At 44.3% G+C, this 17,382-nt stretch overlaps 1 protein-coding gene across 1 annotated transcript; it reads right to left on the bottom strand.

The window, feature by feature from the left end:
- Positions 1–1,481: 1,481 nt before the first annotated feature.
- Positions 1,482–16,789, bottom strand: znf865 (zinc finger protein 865). The gene is made up of 3 exons (XM_049602858.1): positions 16,251–16,789; positions 15,749–15,854; positions 1,482–7,276 (listed from the first exon to the last, which is right to left on the bottom strand). The coding sequence occupies exon 3, from the start codon at positions 6,822–6,824 to the stop codon at positions 2,709–2,711; it is 4,116 nt and encodes a 1,371-aa protein (XP_049458815.1). The 5' UTR covers positions 6,825–7,276; positions 15,749–15,854; positions 16,251–16,789; the 3' UTR covers positions 1,482–2,708.
- Between the last annotated feature and the right edge of the window lie 593 nt (positions 16,790–17,382).

The following is a 17,382-nucleotide window of genomic DNA, read 5'->3' on the forward strand; positions in this document are numbered from 1 at the left end:
ATCTTTGTGACCAATGAATGCATGTCTGGTAACTGAACGCTGCTAATTCAGTTTTGTTGTAAATTTGCTGTTGTGTCATTTTCTATGCTGTTACTTTAAACTTTTTGCTGTTGTGTTTTTAGTCTGTTCTCTGATGTGAAATTCTTCATGCTGCTGTCTTTGCCAGGCCTTCATGGAAAAAGATTTTGAATCTCAATGGGACTTGGTTAAATAAAGGTTGAAATAAAAATAAAACATCACACAGAAGAGCTCATTCTGACAAAACAAAATGAAAAGATGGATACATTGAATTAGATAAAATGACAGTGGCAATTAAAGCTATAATGCGTAACTTCGACAGGTCCGTAAATGTCCATTTCACCCAAGCCACTACTAGAGGAGATGACACAATGCTGATTAAGTCGATTGGCTCCTCTAACATCTCGTGGTATTTTTCAATATATATCATTTTTAGTATGCGTGCACACAGGAAATGCTTCCTCACAACAAGAAGGGAGGGGGAGGAAGAGCGGAGAGTATCATAGCAAGAGGTAGAGCACAGGTAGAAAGAGAAAGCAACATGGCGGAGAAGCGGCCGAGACACGGTTCAGAAGTGGATCCTACCACAAAGGCAAGTGTTACTCTGTGTACGATGTGTGGCGACTGGCGAGTGTTACTCTGTGTACGGTGTGTGGCGAGTGTTACTCTGTGTACGATGTGTGGCGACTGGCGAGTGTTACTCTGTGTACGGTGTGTGGCGAGTGTTACTCTGTGTACGTTGTGTGGCGAGTGTTACTCTGTGTACGGTGTGTGGTGAGTGTTACTCTGTGTATGGTGTGTGGCAAGTGTTACTCTGTGTATGGTGTGTGGCGACTGGCGAGTGTTACTCTGTGTACGGTGTGTGGCGAATGTTACTATGTGTACGGTGTGTGGAGAGTGTTACTCTGTGTACGGTGTGTGGCGACTGGCGAGTGTTACTCTGTGTACGGTGTGTGGCGAGTGTTACTCTGTGTACGGTGTGTGGCGACTGGCGAGTGTTACGCACTATAGCTTTAAGACCTCACAAATCCAAGTGTAAGACTATTTAAAAGCCTTTCAGGTCTAATATTCATAAAACTGAATTAAAGACATTTTACAAACACCCAAAGTAACCTTGGGGAAAACAGAGGCAGTTTTAACTGATGAATTGCTAATGATCTGCTTAAATTTATCAACAGAAAAGTCATACAATTCCAATGTTAATATGTATGTAATATATATAAGTGAATTTTTACTTGGGGCAGCTTTAAATTGAACTTTTCTTTTAGAAAAATCCTATTGTTCATATGTTTACCATCAAATTACAATTCTTTCTGGGAAAATTCCAAGAAAATTAAGGACTTTTCAAATAAAAACTCACTATGTGTTTTTCATGACCTAAATTCGCATTTGAACGTCACCATTGTCTCACTGCTCGAGCAAATGCCTCCAGCTTTTAATATAAACTTAAACCAACAGTACAATTTCAGTTTCTTTTTTTATTTGAGGGTTTTCAACAACTCACTTTTAGGCAAAGAAAAGGATAGTAATTTAGTAATAATATTACATGTTTTAGTTTTACAGAAAAAAAAAAAGAAAAAACACATCTGGACAGGACCTAAGTAATGAACTATGTGTACACGCTTTTGTTACAAAAATTGGGCATAACTGTGGCAATGAGGGAGTAGGTAAAAGGGGTACAGGGAGGGGAAAAAAATATCACATCGATACATATACTCGCCCCGCTGTTTTACAAAGATAGTCCCCGACTCGTTCCCTCCCACCCGTACAATACCAACAATGATAAAAGAAATGATACTTGGAGTAAAAAACAGCAAATAATCAATATATAATAAAATATAATACGAATTGTACAGTACACTCCGGTTATTTCTGTCCTTTTCAAATCCTGAACACATTAACAGTTTGAGCCGTGTTTTCTCTCTATGCACGCCTCATTAAAAAATGACAAAAGTAGTGTACATTAAAAACAAGGTCACCAACACTTTCCTGTTTTGTCCTAACTCCTTTTTTCCTTTTCAGTCACTTTAACATGTCAACTGCCTTTTGTGACAGATTGGACTGTTTTCACCAGCTTCCTTCTTTTGTCTTAAAAGATTAATTTAATTTCAGGGCAGATGTCGTCTCAGTATAAAAAGTGGGAGATTCTCCACTGGGGGTAACAAATAAACACATACAGAGCAAGAGACACGGACTATACGGTTTAACTGTGAATAATGTGAAAACAATTTGAAAAAATAAACTGGTACTAAAAGGTACCTCACTTCTACAATAGGCATCCAATCTGTATTTATGCGCAAACACTGCTAATGGGAAAATTAAAAAATAAAAGATGGTGGAAAAGGAAAACTGGATTAATGCATGATTCAAACAGGTGCTACTAAAATTGTCACGTAGTCTAGAGTACCTCTACCTTAGAGGAAAGGGGGACAGAATGACGAGGATGGTTCTGATGTTGGGCTTTTTGAAGTCCACTCTAATTCATCAGCCACCTCTGCTGCAGTAAGTAAGGATTGTATGCAGGTTTTTTGGGAGCGGTGTGGGGATATTAAGGTAGTTACACTAACCCGTCCCCGGTCTCCCCTCTTGTTCTGTTAAAAACTTGCTAGCTCTTGCTTGCTTCTTGGATTATTTAAAAAAAATAAACATCAAAACAATCTAGTCTAAAAAACTGTTTTGTTTTTTTTTTTTTACTGACTGTACTCAGTCAGAACTGTTGATCTCTCAGGCTGGATCAGAGCTGGGACCGTTAGCTGGATTGGTGAGTGCTCACTATCTGACGATGGAGATTTCATCCTCATCAGTCCCCAGTTCCCGCCGGTGTTCGCCCCCCGACAGCAGAACTTGTGGCGGGCCAGAAGCCGCGGGTTCCAGAAACGGTGCCGGCATTTGCGACACTGGAATGCGGCTTGTTTGAGATGCTGGCCCCTGTGTTTCAAGGCTTTGTGTAACGAGCTGGTGCGTCTCCCACACACCTGGCACCGCAGACGGGCGTGGCGGCCTGAGTTTCTCGGCGGGTGCCTGATGGCGTGGTGGAGCAGCAAAGAACCCTGCTTGGCGTATGTGGCGCTGGGGCATATGGGACAAGGGAAGCGCTTGATGGGGACGTCCATTGAGGTGAGCCCTGTGACTCTGACAGCACCGCCGGACCACGACTTCACTTTCATCATGCCACCCCTCATCCTCAGCTGGACCAGAAGCTTTTTTTTGTTGAGCTGTGCCTGCAGTTTGCCCCTCCTTTTCCTAATAAGCAACAGCTTCCTGCGGGTGTCTTTACTCAGAGGGACACCCACCAGCTTTCCATCCCTCATGATGCTGTGGATCACCACTCGCCTTTTTTTTTTCCTTTGCTTTTTTGTCTGTCCATGCCGCTTTTGGAAGTTTTTTGAGCGGTAGTGAAAAGGGTGCTGCAGCTGTTGCTGTTGTTGCTGTGGCTGTGGCTGTGGCTGTTGCTGCTGTCCAGGCGCCCCTTGCTGCATGTGAGACGACCCGGCGTAATTTGAACCTGATCCGGAATCATAGAAAAGTGGGGAGTATCCAGAGGGTTGGGGCTGGTTAACACGCTGGCCGGCGCGGTCAATGCCATGCTGAGACAGCTTGTGGCGAACTAAGCTGTTGGAGTAGGCGAAGGCTTTACCACATACTTCACAGCGAAAGGACTTTTCCAGCCCCACCCCGCCACCGTGGACAGTCTGTTGATGTGCCGTCAGGTGGAAATAGTGGCGGAATGATTTCCAGCACACTGTGCAGGTATAGAGCCTCTGAGAGGGGGTGCCAGATGTTGGAGACTTTTCTCCTTGGGAGCAGGATGAGAAGTAGTCAGAGTTTCCCGATGGGGCGACTTGACTGATGGCAGCAGCAGCGGCAGCAGCGGCAGCAGCAGCACCTTTGATTCTCCTCCCCTGGCTGTCGATCTCCCCTTTCCTGTGCAACTTTCCGTGTCTCACGAGGCTCTGTGCATAGGCGAACATCTTCCCGCACAGATTGCATTTGTAGTTCTTTTGACCAGAATGCACGGTCAGATGCTTGGTGAGGTGGAAAGGCTCGCGGAACATTTTGCCGCATACTTCACAGGCGTGAGGCTTCTCCCCTGTGTGGACGCGGTTATGGCGCCGCAGGGTCTCCGCCCTTCTGAAGCGTTTGCCACAAATCTGACAGCTGTACGGCCTCTCTGAGCCGTCCCCCGGAGGAGCTGGACTCCTCCTTCTCCTGACGATGGTGTTTGGGTCCCTCTTCTCTCGGGGCTTCCTAGGCCTCCTGGGCTTTGTGTGGGGCTGGCTGGGGTGGGTCAAAGGAATGGTGGAACCATTGAGGCTGGGCGTGGACGATGGTCCGCCCATGTTAAACCCCAACCCCCCCAGCAGGCCACCAATTATATCCCTCCTCTCTCCTTCCCGGCTCTCTGTGTTTATTTCACAAGAGGCTGCGGCTGCAGCAGCGATGGCCGACATCGCACTGCTGGTGACCTCATCCTCCGAATCATCCAACAGAGAGGAGAGGGGGAGGTGTGGCTGCTGTTGTTGTGGCTGCTGCTGTTGGTGATGGTGGTGCTGCTGTTGCTGGCTCTGTGGGTGGGGATGAAGAGTTGGGGCTAAAGGGGCCTTACGCAGAGTTTGGCTGGTCATTTCACTGGCTAGTGTGCTCTCAGAGGGGTACAGAGATGAGGATTGTGATCTCCTGTAGTCATCTACCCCACTGTTGTAGGACGACTGATTCTGGTAGCGATTTCTGGAATAATCTGTTGCATACTTGTCATTAGCCATTGCTGCCCCATCGTTTGGGATTCCTACCCTGTCTCCACTGCTCCCCATTTTACTGCTGCTTGGGTTAGATGATGCACTCCCTCCGCTGCCGGCCCGGTTTTTTGAACTTCGGGGAGGTTTACCACAAGCACCTGAGGCAGCATGGTTGAGAAGAGAGGTGCTTTCACGGAAACAACGCCCGCAAGCCGGGCAACGGAAAGGCTTCTCGTCGTGAATCTTCTCATGTCTTGTAAGTGACTCTCGACGGTTGAAGGACTTTTGGCAGATATTGCAGACAAAAGGCCGGTTTTCTGAGTGGGTGACACTGTGTTGGATGAGATGCCCCCTCTTTTTAAATCTCTTCCCACACTCGCCACAGCAGAATATCCTCTCTGGGCTGGGGGAGTTACAGTCTGACTTCCTGCTTTGGCTTTCTGGTGTCAAGCCATGGCTGCGGAGGTGCCTTCGAAGGCTGGAGAGGTGGGTGAAGGTTTTACCACATTCACCACAGTGGTAAAGGGGCTCTGGTTCAGGCTGGCCAGATGAACTATTACTGTGGCTGTCTTGGGATTTGGACAACTGTTGGTTACCGTTGGCTACAAGCACAGAGGTGGAGTTAGAGGAGGGAGGGGCAGACGAAGAGGAGGAGACGGTGGACAATGAGCGCTGTTGCTGGGAGGATGATGAGAGGAGTGAGGAATGAGGTGGCTCGCTTCCGATGCCACTTATCCCAACACCCCCAGATCCTCCTCCCACGAGGCCTGTTGAGGAGCTCTGACTGTGCCCACTCGAGCTGCTGTTGTGGCAGTTACTACTGCTGCTATGGCTGTGACTGCTGTGACTGTGGCTACTACTGTCTGCTTTCCTTTGGGGCAGATAGCCCGCCATTGCTTTCTTTCTCCTGCTTCCTCCACTTGAAGTTGATGAAGACGAGTTGTCTCCTGTCTTTGCATCGTCTTTAGAGAGGGACAGGTGCAGGGGTAGGGGGAGGGGAAGGCCAGCCTCTTGCTGCATTAGTGATGCTATCTGGTTAGAGGAAAGAACTGGAATGCCTTGGAAATCAAAGCCACCCAGTGGGGCAGGCTGGGGAGCCGGGTGGAGTGGGTGTGGGTGGTGAGTGTGGCTGTGTGGATGAGATAAGGCATGAGGGGTCAGCTGCTGCTGTTGCTGCTGAGGCGGTGGAGCTGTGTGGCTGTGGCTGTGCGAGGGGTGGAGGGTGGGGGGAGGGGCCAGGGCCGAGTTTGAGTCAGTAGCCCCTTGGCTCAGACCCAAGCCCAAGTGGTTGTGAGTGCCTTGCTGGACGAGGAACTGCTCCAGGCTGCTGTTGGTGGGGACACCGGACAGGAAGTACTGGTTGGCGGCAAGCATGCAACTGAACTGCTGGTGGAGGCTGCGGGGATCAGACTGGCCAACTAAGGGGACTGCAGTGCTGCTGGAGGGGTTGTTTGAGGCTGCAGAAGAGGTGGCGGGAGAGGGCGAGGAAGAGGGGGGACCAGGGGAGGGCTGGGGGACAGAGAGACCGGGATGCAGCGGTGGAGGCGGGGGCGCAGGTGTAACGACCCCGCCGATGACCCCTGTGCTTCCTCCACTGCTGCTCCCGGCAAAGTCAAAACGTCCCATCCCTGTGTGGAGCTGCTCCTGAGCCAGCGCTGCCTCAGCTGGGTGGAAAGGCCGCAAAAACTGGGGGTATCCCGACGTGGAGCTCCCACTGCTGCTACTACTGCTCATTTTACTGGACTTCCTGGAGCTGTGAGAGGAAGAGGATGATTGGCTCTGATGGGAGATGGATGGGGGAGTAGCGCTCATTTTGGCGAATAACGATGAGGAGTCAGCGAAGGCATTACTCCGAGAACTCTGGAGGGATCCGAGGCCGAGGCCAGACAGGAGGCTTCCAGAGCTGTCAGCGGAGGGTTGGTGCTGCTGCTGGAGCTGCTGCTGATGCTGCAGTTGGACCTGCTGCTGGTGGCTCAGTTGGCGTTCTAATCCAAGGCCTTTGAACTGGTGGGCCTGGTGTCCACTTAGCATTTCTAAAATGTCCATGGGGTACTTGCTGAACTGGAACATCTCCCAATACAGCTGTGGCAAAGTGTCACGTAGCCACAACTGCCACGTGCACTAAGCCTGTGATTGCTGGAATCAGCAGTGACCCCTCGTCAAACTGACAAGGCAGGATTTTGAGGTAGTCCCCAAACTTCTAACAAGCTGTAATCCACCAAAAGCCGATGCTCGATTCTCTCACATCAATGTGTCACTAATACTTTTACTCTCCATTCAAGAGTGAAAAGTGCTTCTGTAGGATGTTATATATATAAAAAAAAAAATCATAAATAGGCAATAAACTAAATCGTACTAAAAAACAGAGTCTGTAGTGTTTCTTTGAAGTGTTCCATAACCGTATGCTGATTTTTAAAAATCAGGTCAGCAGTCCCGTAAAGTGGAGTGTGTCCGTTATTTCAGTGGAGGGTGAACCATTGCTTCACTGCCCTTCTGTCCCCTCATGGAGTTCTTCAGACAGCCTGAGGAGGAGAAAAAAGGACAATAATATCAGTTAGTGATTCAGTGACTTGACACAGAGCAAATTAACAGAACACTTTTGGAACACAGAGTTCAACAACACTGCGTTGCTTTTTTTGCCTCCAAATCCAGATGCTAAATGTCTCAAAAGAAACAGAATAAACAACTCAGTTAACACACCAGCAACTAATTTAGCTAAAGACAAACATACTTCTGCAATTTTTAATTTGAGCTTCAGTACTCTTTATTTAACCTGACATTTAATGTTTACCAGTTCAAATATTGAGCTGACCATTTCATTGATATAACAACCTGTTCTGTTCACTTTCTGTTCAGACTGTATCGTTTAAAAAATTACAAAACCAGTACCCTTAAAGTGATGCCAATACCAATAGGGTACTTCATTCAATACCCATGATGTCAATAGAGTGGCGTGTAGCCATACTTTTGAATGTTCTGCTGGACTGCCAACTCTGTCAAATAAAGGGCACACGACTAAATCACACCACAGACAGTATGGGTTGTAGCAGTTGCCGCCAAGTGTGAGCTCTGCGCGCGCACACACACTCACGCACACACACACACACACACACACACACACACAGGGCTAACTGGGCTTACACTACCTAACAGTAATAAGGCCCGTTTCCACTGAAGAAGTTCCTGGTACTATTTGGGGGGCAGGAACTACTACAGGAACGTCCTCTCGCTCGGCCCTCTCAACCGCCGTGTCTCCACTGAGAGCGGAGTCGGAGGAAGGTTCCTGTAAAGTCACGGGCTCTGGATGTGACGTAATCGTTGTGCGACCATTTTGACTGGGGCGACCAGCGACGTAGGGACGCCGTTAGCCGATAGCGGTGTCTGTAATAACTCACTAAATGGCCCGTGAAAAAAATGTTTTTTCCAGCGGATGTCTTAGTTACAACATGATTGAGCTAAGTGGAGTAGTTTCATGTCGTATCCGACAATGGGAGGCTTTTAACAGATGACGTCCTGATGTTAGCTTTGCTGCTGCTGTAAACGTTAGCTGTCCGTGTCAGCTGATGCTTTCTAGACATTGTGATTTTCCAAAACTGAATAAATACCACACATAGCAACACAAAACTGCTTTGCTAGCTCAATCATGTTGTAACTAAGATATCCGCTGGAAAAAATATTTTTTTCACAGGCCATTTAGTGAGGTTTTTTTTTTTACATGGCAGCGAAGCTATATGAACGAGCTAACCCTCGTCTGCTGAGTTTTAAAAATGCCGGCAATTTTGTTGCTTTCTGTTGTCGTCACATCCCTCCTTGAGTATATCCAATCAGCACCAAGTAATCCCCAAGCCCCAGCCAGGAGTTTTTCGGGGCCGTTCTGAGTACCTACCCCAAGGCAGGGACTTGTTTAGCCCCTGTAAAAGTTCCGGAACTCTGTCCTTCGGGGTGCTTCCTGCGGTGGAGACACGCACCAACAGCCCCGGCCCCGTAAAATTACCCTGAAGTTCCTGCGGTGGAAACGGGCCTATGTATAATGACAGAGTTGAGCAGTTTCAGTGCAAGTGTGCTAGGACTGTATAACGACTTGGTGTTGGATGTTAGTCACTGCTACTGTCCGTCCTCCAGGAGCAGAATAGCTCCTTAAATCACTGCAGCAACAGAAGTTGCTCATCTGGCAAAAAGTCGAGGAGGTTCAGGATCAGACGAATTGAAAGCCTGTGTTGCTTGACTGGAGATGTTTTGAAATTACTTGGTATAGGGTAATTTCAGTCAGCAATCAGGGCCTAAATTTCAGAGTGTGATTGAGGGTATTGTGCTTAATTTCATCAGTTCCCACAAATTTGGCACTTACAATTTGTTCCTTAAAATTTCTGCACACATCTGATAAATTTAGGCCAATGTTTGCATTGCCGTGTAATGCAGGAGGACTGGCCAGAGCGCTGACCTCCGGCTCTTGACCAACACACCTGTTGCTCTCTCTCCCTCTCTCTAAAAGCTACAAGCCCCCTCTGCTGTTGCAGCATCTTGTGCAAGAGAAGGGGGAGCCACCAAAATTAAGGAGTGGAGGAGAAAGAGACAACAAATTACAGCATTGTATGTAGTTTAGAGAATCCTGAGGAGAGCAACATAATGCAATCTGAGGTAAGGACGAGGTACTTGAAGTCTGATTAAGCTCCATCCCACCTCCATCCCCAACCCCTGTCTAAAATGTATAACTCTCTCCTTTGTGAAGCATTTATGGAGGAACTCCCCCCTTTCAAAAAAAAGAATTTCAGGCACTGAGAGTTAACAAAAATGACCATTAGTAGCAAAAAGAAAATATGTAAATGCAACTTTCATCCACTGGTTTCCATTTATGAATCTAATATTTAGGTGCAATAATCAAAACAATAAATCATGACTTTACTTTAAAAAGTGTTGAAGTGTACAGACACCAGCAAGAGAGGCAGACGGCGCCCAGAGAGGGAAAGGAAATGAGAGTGGTGGCTCAAAATGCCACCCGACTCCTGTCCAGCTCCTGCTGGATAACATGGCTGCCTGTCGCCTCCAACAAACGCACACACACAGACACACACACAAAGCTAAATGCCAGACAAAAAAAAGGTGGTCTGGTGGACAGTGTCTGTGTGTGCAAGAGGAAAACAGACTGCTGAGAATCAACATTCCAGCTCAGCAAATCCCTTCAGTCAAAAATGTAATCTGATATTTAGAGATTGGCATTTTCAATTAACTTTACTGATTACGTTCCTGTGTTGCGTCTCAATCTCAAAGGTTTTTATAACCAGTAAGGGACAAAATGTATTCATGCAAATGTGGATCACTACACGGAGTAGCAGCTTGATGCTGTTAGCCTATCAAGGACTGCAGTGCTTCACAACTAATGCATTGTTTTAAAATTTGAGTAATTAACAATAGTTAGCTTTTTAATAAAATCATCTGATTCAACAGCACCTTCTTAGTCTTTCTGTAGCGACAGACTGGTATCTGATAATGCCCCAAGCTGAACAATGACACCTTCTTTATGATAAGAAATGATGCTTCTTTTGTTCGCTGTAGGTAACAACATTCCGCTTATACTTCCTGACAGCATACAGGCCCTGAACGGAATCAATTTAATACTTTATTTTACTTGTGTGTCTGTCTTGCCTGGATGACATATATTTTTTTTAAGACTGAGGTTAACTCTGCTCTCAATTGTGACCTTCCTCTGGCTTTGCACAGAGCGCTCGGCATGAACAGCTCTCCCATGGGACAGAAACCAGAGAAGCCAAACATCCTCATGTGTGCCGTCACATCTGCGTACAGTCTGAAGCTTGGCAGAGCAACACGGGGATTCATAACGCAGACTGATCCTGTATCTAAGGAATCTGCAAAATACAACAGTAATGAAAAAAAAAATCACAAAGCCATAAGTTAATGCCGATTTCTTTTTGAACAATATTGAAGCCTCCTGTTACTTAAAGCTCTGACTGTTTATAAATGTTCTACAGAGAGTGCATGAATGCTATGAGGAAGGTAACTGTTAAGACAGCTGATGAAGCACAAGGCCAAACACATAAACAGTGACACTGAGAAGAAAGATGCTTCTGTTCATCACACACAGACTTTTATAAAAATATCCTCTCATAGAAGCTGTTTCTTAATAAATCTGATCCTGGGATAACATGAGGAACCAGATTCTGGAGGAAGAAAGACAGAATTTCGATCAGACACAGCCATGTTCAGACAGCATGGCTGCAGTCCACTTAAGAAATTGACAAAACAAACATCTGTCAACTATAATTTTCACAAGAGTCACACTCTACAAAATCAAACCACAAAACAAGACTCTGCTGCTCTCAAGCCAATAAGCACTAAAGCAAATTAGAATCACAGTCTGCATTACCAACACCTATTTTGGCCAAACTGTTAATCTGTCCTCCAAAACCAGAGCTCAACAGTGACAGAAGTAACTAATGAGTGAGCCCTCTCACTTACTTCTCATCTCTGTGGAGAGTTGCAGATGCTCAGTACTGATCTGGCACTCATGAGGTAATTCAGGAAGGTAAACGCAAAGTTTGTGAGCTGAGGTGCAAGCGAGCATTTCAATTTTGCTGGAAATAGGAATTTAGTTGGGTGGCATTAGGAGATGTGGGTGAAACTCCAACTATGTGTTGCAATATTTGCCACAAATCTGAGAGCGAGGCCGAACAACATACGTCAAGTTTATGTAAAACATCAAAACACAACAGTTGAATTTTTGTTGTCTTTTTCTTTGTTGTTGTTGTTTGATAGCCGCTAAAAGGGCTGGGCGATATGACCAAAATCTCATATCACGATACAGTTCATTTCATATCCTGATAACGATACATATCCCGCATGTTTTAAACCAATGAATAAAAAGTTGAGGCTGAGCGTGTGCAGCGCAGCAGAGGGAGACAACGGTGGAGTTATATAAACTTGTTATGTTACTGTAAGTGCCGTAAAAGCTTTGTGAATTAAAAAACCAAGAAGAGTAATTTATCAATGTGATCCGTGCAAAAGATGGACAGACTCCAAATGACGAAAAACACTGCCGTAAAAAGTGTAATTTGCATCACAACAATATAAACGATAGAGCAAAATATGAAACAATAGACATTTTTCTCACGTCACATGATATATATCATCATATCACACAGCCCTAGCTGCTAATATATAAACAAGTCTGTATAGGAGCAAGTAAAAATTTACTTTGAGCGAGTGGGTTTTTGACTCAATTGCCAGACCAAGAAACTCCATCAAAATGTTGGACCCTGAAAGCTCACTCAGACCACCAAACCATTTCACGCATGTCCCAAAATAAGCTCACTCAGACAGTAACACTGTCACTCCTGACACACTGACCTAAAAACACTAACAACAGGGAGCAATACATTGCATTTGATTTATTTAGATCCCCATAAACTTTTGCCAAAGCAGTAGCTGAAGCATGTTAAACTTCTATCTTTGATTTTCACATAGATCAGTATTTCATATTATAGAACCAGAATAACACCTTTTTACTTAACAGACTGTAACATATCTGTCATAAGAATGAATTAGAAATGGAATTTGTACAAATACAGTTAGAGTTATGATATGAGAGTGGGTTTTGTGAATATTCAAATAATTGTCCATTCACATGTATGTGCATGGGGTTACACATGACAAGTTGTAATGTCACAAAATCACGCTTCCATGACCTCGTGTCACATAAACTGAGATTTAAGGTAGACACAGAGAAACTTTCCCCTTCAGCAGATGAATGTGAAAATGGCCTTCTGCACATACGTCATCTTTCTGCACAATGAAGCTCAGACATCCCAGTAAAGTAAACAATAATTTTGCTAATGAATGATTAGGACTGTTTTATAGCAATAACTGCATGAACAGGATTTCTGCACAAACATGATTATGTATTCTGATTGTTTGGTAACCGGATTATCCTAAAAGCAGACACTCTCATTTGGTTATCTTATAGATTTCTCGATTACTTTCAGAATAACTTTTACATTACAGCATCATTACTGCAATACACATTTACTGAACGGTTCTATATTTTAATATGGTTACTGCAGAAATGCATGAAATTTTACAACATTCTTCTGTTTAACAGTTTTCAAGACAGTGTGTTAACATTTGAAACATTTGAAGCAGGCTGAGGCACATGAATGAGAAAAGAGTTTATGGATTTTGGAAAATGTGATCACTGAATGCATATTGTATGAAAGCACTGAACACTGATTCACAGTTCACTCCACACACACTTCTCTTTTGCTGACTATGTGATGAGTTTTGACTAGCGCATGTTAGAAACTGAAAAAAAAAAAAAAAAAAAAAAACCTGTAATCTAAATTCTGCTCAGACACCAGTTTGTCTAACTGGAACGGCCTGAAATAAATGGCACCCAGCTAAGTTTAAGATCTGTTGAAAGCCAACTATGTTGTGGCACTGCAATCTGAATGAAGTAAAACATACAAGCATAACAACAACAATCTACTAAAACTACAACAGGAAGATCACAATGCCACTTTTATACATTTAGGATACACCAACTCCTTTTTTTGTTGAGCAGCATGAGACAGGTAGCTACCAAACCTGCCTTAAACACTGCTGAGTTTCATCCAACCTCTTTACCAGGGAGCTTCATCACAGCTGAATGAAAGTAACTCAGCTGATATATACATCTGAGCCAGTGGGAACTTCCCTCAGTAGGCTGACCTCAGATTTGTTCAGTGCTAACACATTTTTGCTGGTGAGTGAGTAGAAATATCATGAGGTTCATTAAAAGATCTGATGTTAAACCTCTTCCACTCTACTGGGACGCTGGCATCCTCAGCCAACATTACTGTCTTTCAGAGACTGAAGCATGCTGAGTTAGACCTAAGGAATCCACTGGTATTAACCATGCTATGATGGCTTGTCTGAAAGGAGGTTAAAGAACACCAAAGTTAAGCTAAAATTTGGCGAGGGAACAACTGTCATTTTTGCACTGGACCTTTGACCTCTCACCTCAAGATATCTGTAAAAAAAAAAAAAATGGGTTCTTTGTGTACCCTTGAGTCTTCCCTACATAGACATGCCCACTTTATGCAAGTCCCATGCAGTTTTGAGCACAAGAAAACAAATGTGTTATTTTTACCTATCATATTTGAATATTTCCTCATACTACAGTCCCTAAACAATTATAATTGGGTATGATTGGAAAGTTGAGACTCTTGTGGATTCAGTGAGCCTAATTTTCTTTGTGTGTGATGATGCTAGCGCCTGAAGTAGTTATTTCATGGCATTTAGACCAATTTTTTTAAACATGACCCCCTGTATAAAATGACCTATAGAGGCCTCTTGGATAATCAGTGCCTCATGAAAGTTTACAGCCACAAACTGAAGACCTAAAGCAGGTGTTTTTCAGCTGTTTCCAGAACGGACGTGCTCACCATCAAGCCTCCAATGTCAAAAGTTTCTGATACCAAATCACAGCATGGATTTTTCTATAGTGTTTCTCAAGGTCTTGGTGTCTTAACGTGGCATTTCTGAGGGATATGACTATTCTTATCATCTATGGAGGGGCCACAAATGCATAATTTTAGCACCAAATCTGTGTATAAAATGGTATGAACCCCAAAAATTGCTGCAACAATTTATGAGACATAATGGAGCATGAAAACAGCATCCACACACTTCAATCATAATGTTCTAAGCCCCTATAATCTAAACTTTAAAAGTCTAAATAGACGCCTACTCAAAACACAATGTTTATTATAGATTTGTGACTGGAAAATTTTGACACACAGTGCTGAGCTGCATATTAAATTCATCTTCATGTTTACAGCTTTCAGACGGCATACAGACGGTTATCTCTAACTAAAACTTAAAATTTGATTTACTTTCATGACAGAAAACAAGGGAAAATTCATTTTATTAATCTTTCATGGCGCTTGTTTCATTACAAAAAATAGGAACGTTAACAACTGGACAGGTAGTGAATTGCTGAGTGATTCTCATCAATACAATTAAGAAACCAAAAATAGCAGTCTGACTAATTGTGCTTCTGTGTCTTTGTTAGGTGGGTGGCAGCTCTTTGTTGCCCAGCACCTCACTAGGAAACTTTAATTGGTTTTTGCTTCCATTTGTCTCTCCTCTGTAGGATGTTTGATGTACCTGGTGACAGGTGAAATTAATTGTCTTTCAAAGTGAATTAAAAAAAAAGCCGATGTTGCAACTTTGCAACTTTGAAGAGTGCATTTAGAACATTATGGAGAAATATTCTGAAGACAAACCACCTTGAACCAAGACTATCTGTAGCACCAGCATCACCAAGTAACAGCGAAGCTTCCTAACAGTCTACACCAGTAGATCAACTGTTGAGTTTCAGAAACATGTGTTTATCTAACACCTTTCTCTGTGATTAAACGTGTCTGTAATACTCATCCAACATGTGAAAAAAACCCACGAACTGTCAAATCACAGCTTCACTCACAGCAGATTCTCTCAACCTATTAATCCACTTTTAGGTCCCAGAAATCTCAGAATGAAAACAATTACAGAGCTGTCAAGTTGTCATGCGAGATGCAGTATGACTTTAAACTGATTAAACTGCAATACTTATAGGCCTATATATTTTTTCTTTATGTTAGAATAATGGTTTTGGAAAAGTCTTGTGACAAATATACTTTTCACACGTGTGCATCAGCAGCAACTTTTTCAGATTAAAGAAAAAATTATGCCTCTTATTTGGAAATTACTTTTCCCACACACACACACACACACACACACAGAGTCAGTGTTGTCATCAGATTATCTGAGCTGCTGATTCTGCATCAGTGTTTGCAAATGAATCTTCAGATATGAGCTAGATCTCCTTTAAACCCACACTTTTACTGTAGACAATATAAAGCAGCTTAGAAGGGAAGCACAATCGACAAACCGAAGCTAATTAGGCTAACAGTCAGTTTGACAATTTGGAGGAGCGTGATTGCATGTTGTTTCCATCTTACCGGCTGATCCACAGGTCTGGAGCTCCCCGCTGGATCGCAGCTGCTTGGGGGCAGGGGAGGACTGTCTGGTCTCTCCGCCGGCAACCGGTGACTTCAGGTCGGCAGCCTGAAAGAGATGTATCGATGACCGAGCAGGTTAGACAGATACAAATTACTGTTATCACTCACTCCACCAGCGTCTGCTAGCATCCATCAATCACTCAGCTAGCTAACGTTACCCAGTTACCAAAATGCTCCATTAGCGCTCATAAAATTTCATATTTTGTGCATTATTTACACACTCACATATCCGGAGAGTTTTGAATTAAGCTACAAAATGTATAACAACCCAATAATACTGATACATATTCACTTCACTGACAGATAAAGTGGTATCCCGGCTGCATAGTGTAACGCTAGCACTGCTAGCAGCTTAGCTGAGCGCTTAGCGACGCTTAGCTCGGCAGCTAGCAAATTAGCCAACATACCACTGCTGGAAAAGGCTTTTGTTTTTGTTTTTTACCTTGTAGCATACGACGGCTAGGTGCAAAAAAATGCTCACAACAACGGGAGTAAAAGTGTAAAAGCAGCGAGTGGCGAGTGCGCCGTGAGGGGGTCCCTACTGCCTGTCAGCAGGGCCTTTTTCTTCATCCATGGAAAAACACTGTGAAAGGCCTGGCTCTCCATCGGCCCGGGAGGGCTGCTTTTCACTCGCTAACAAAAACTATTTCCGCTGGCCTGGCCCGATATGTCCATTGTCTGCCGCCACAGTCGCGCTGCTCCGCCGGCTCACTGCTCGTCTTCGCACAGACGGCGCCTTTGTTTTGTTTCCGTCGTGTTTTCCCGTCTTTTCTCCTCGGTTGGCTGTTTTCCGCCCCGTGTCAGATTTAGGTGTCCCCCTCTGTAGTCGACGGCTCCTCCGATGCTGCTAGCGTTAAAATGGTAGTTTCCTGTCTGCATAATGGTTCCGGGTAGAGCCAGGCACAGGTTGGTCTGACCGGCCGCGACCACGCACCGCCGCTGCTCCGCTCACATCCACCTCTGCCCCTCCATTTGCAAAATATGGATCAAATCCAGCATGATGCTCATGAATAAATAAAGCGTGTGTACGCTACGTGTGTATGCGTGCATGTGTGCGCGCGCGCCTGCATGCATGTTTTCACTCCATTAAAAATATATCACAGTGCATTCTGACAGTGTGTCATTAAGCTCCTGTGTGAAGTGTGTGTTTGTATGTGTGTGTTTTCACACTATGTGTGTGAAATGTTAATGAGTCAATTAAGGATATCATTACGGCGCATGCTGCATAACATTACAAAGTGTGTGTGTGTGTGTGTGTGTGTGTGTGTGTGTGTGTGTGTGTGTGTGTGTGTGTCATGCATGTGCTGTTGTGTGCCTAGTGCCTAATTTGCATTCAATTAAAGTTATCATTATAGTACAGTATTTCTGCCTGTGCTGGGGTGTGCAATCCGGCTGTTTACTTTGTGTGTGTGTGTGTGTGTGTGTTAGAGACAAAAGTAGTGCAAACAAACACTTTTGCATGTGTGTTCCTGCATGTACATATTTTGCATGTGCACAACACTTGTTGGATCATTTTTTTATTCCATGTGAGAATATTAAACTCTGGATCATGTTCTGTATAAAAACACTGAATA

Source organism: Epinephelus fuscoguttatus, linkage group LG17, assembly GCF_011397635.1.
Source record: "Epinephelus fuscoguttatus linkage group LG17, E.fuscoguttatus.final_Chr_v1".
NCBI classification, from domain to species: domain Eukaryota; kingdom Metazoa; phylum Chordata; class Actinopteri; order Perciformes; family Serranidae; genus Epinephelus; species Epinephelus fuscoguttatus.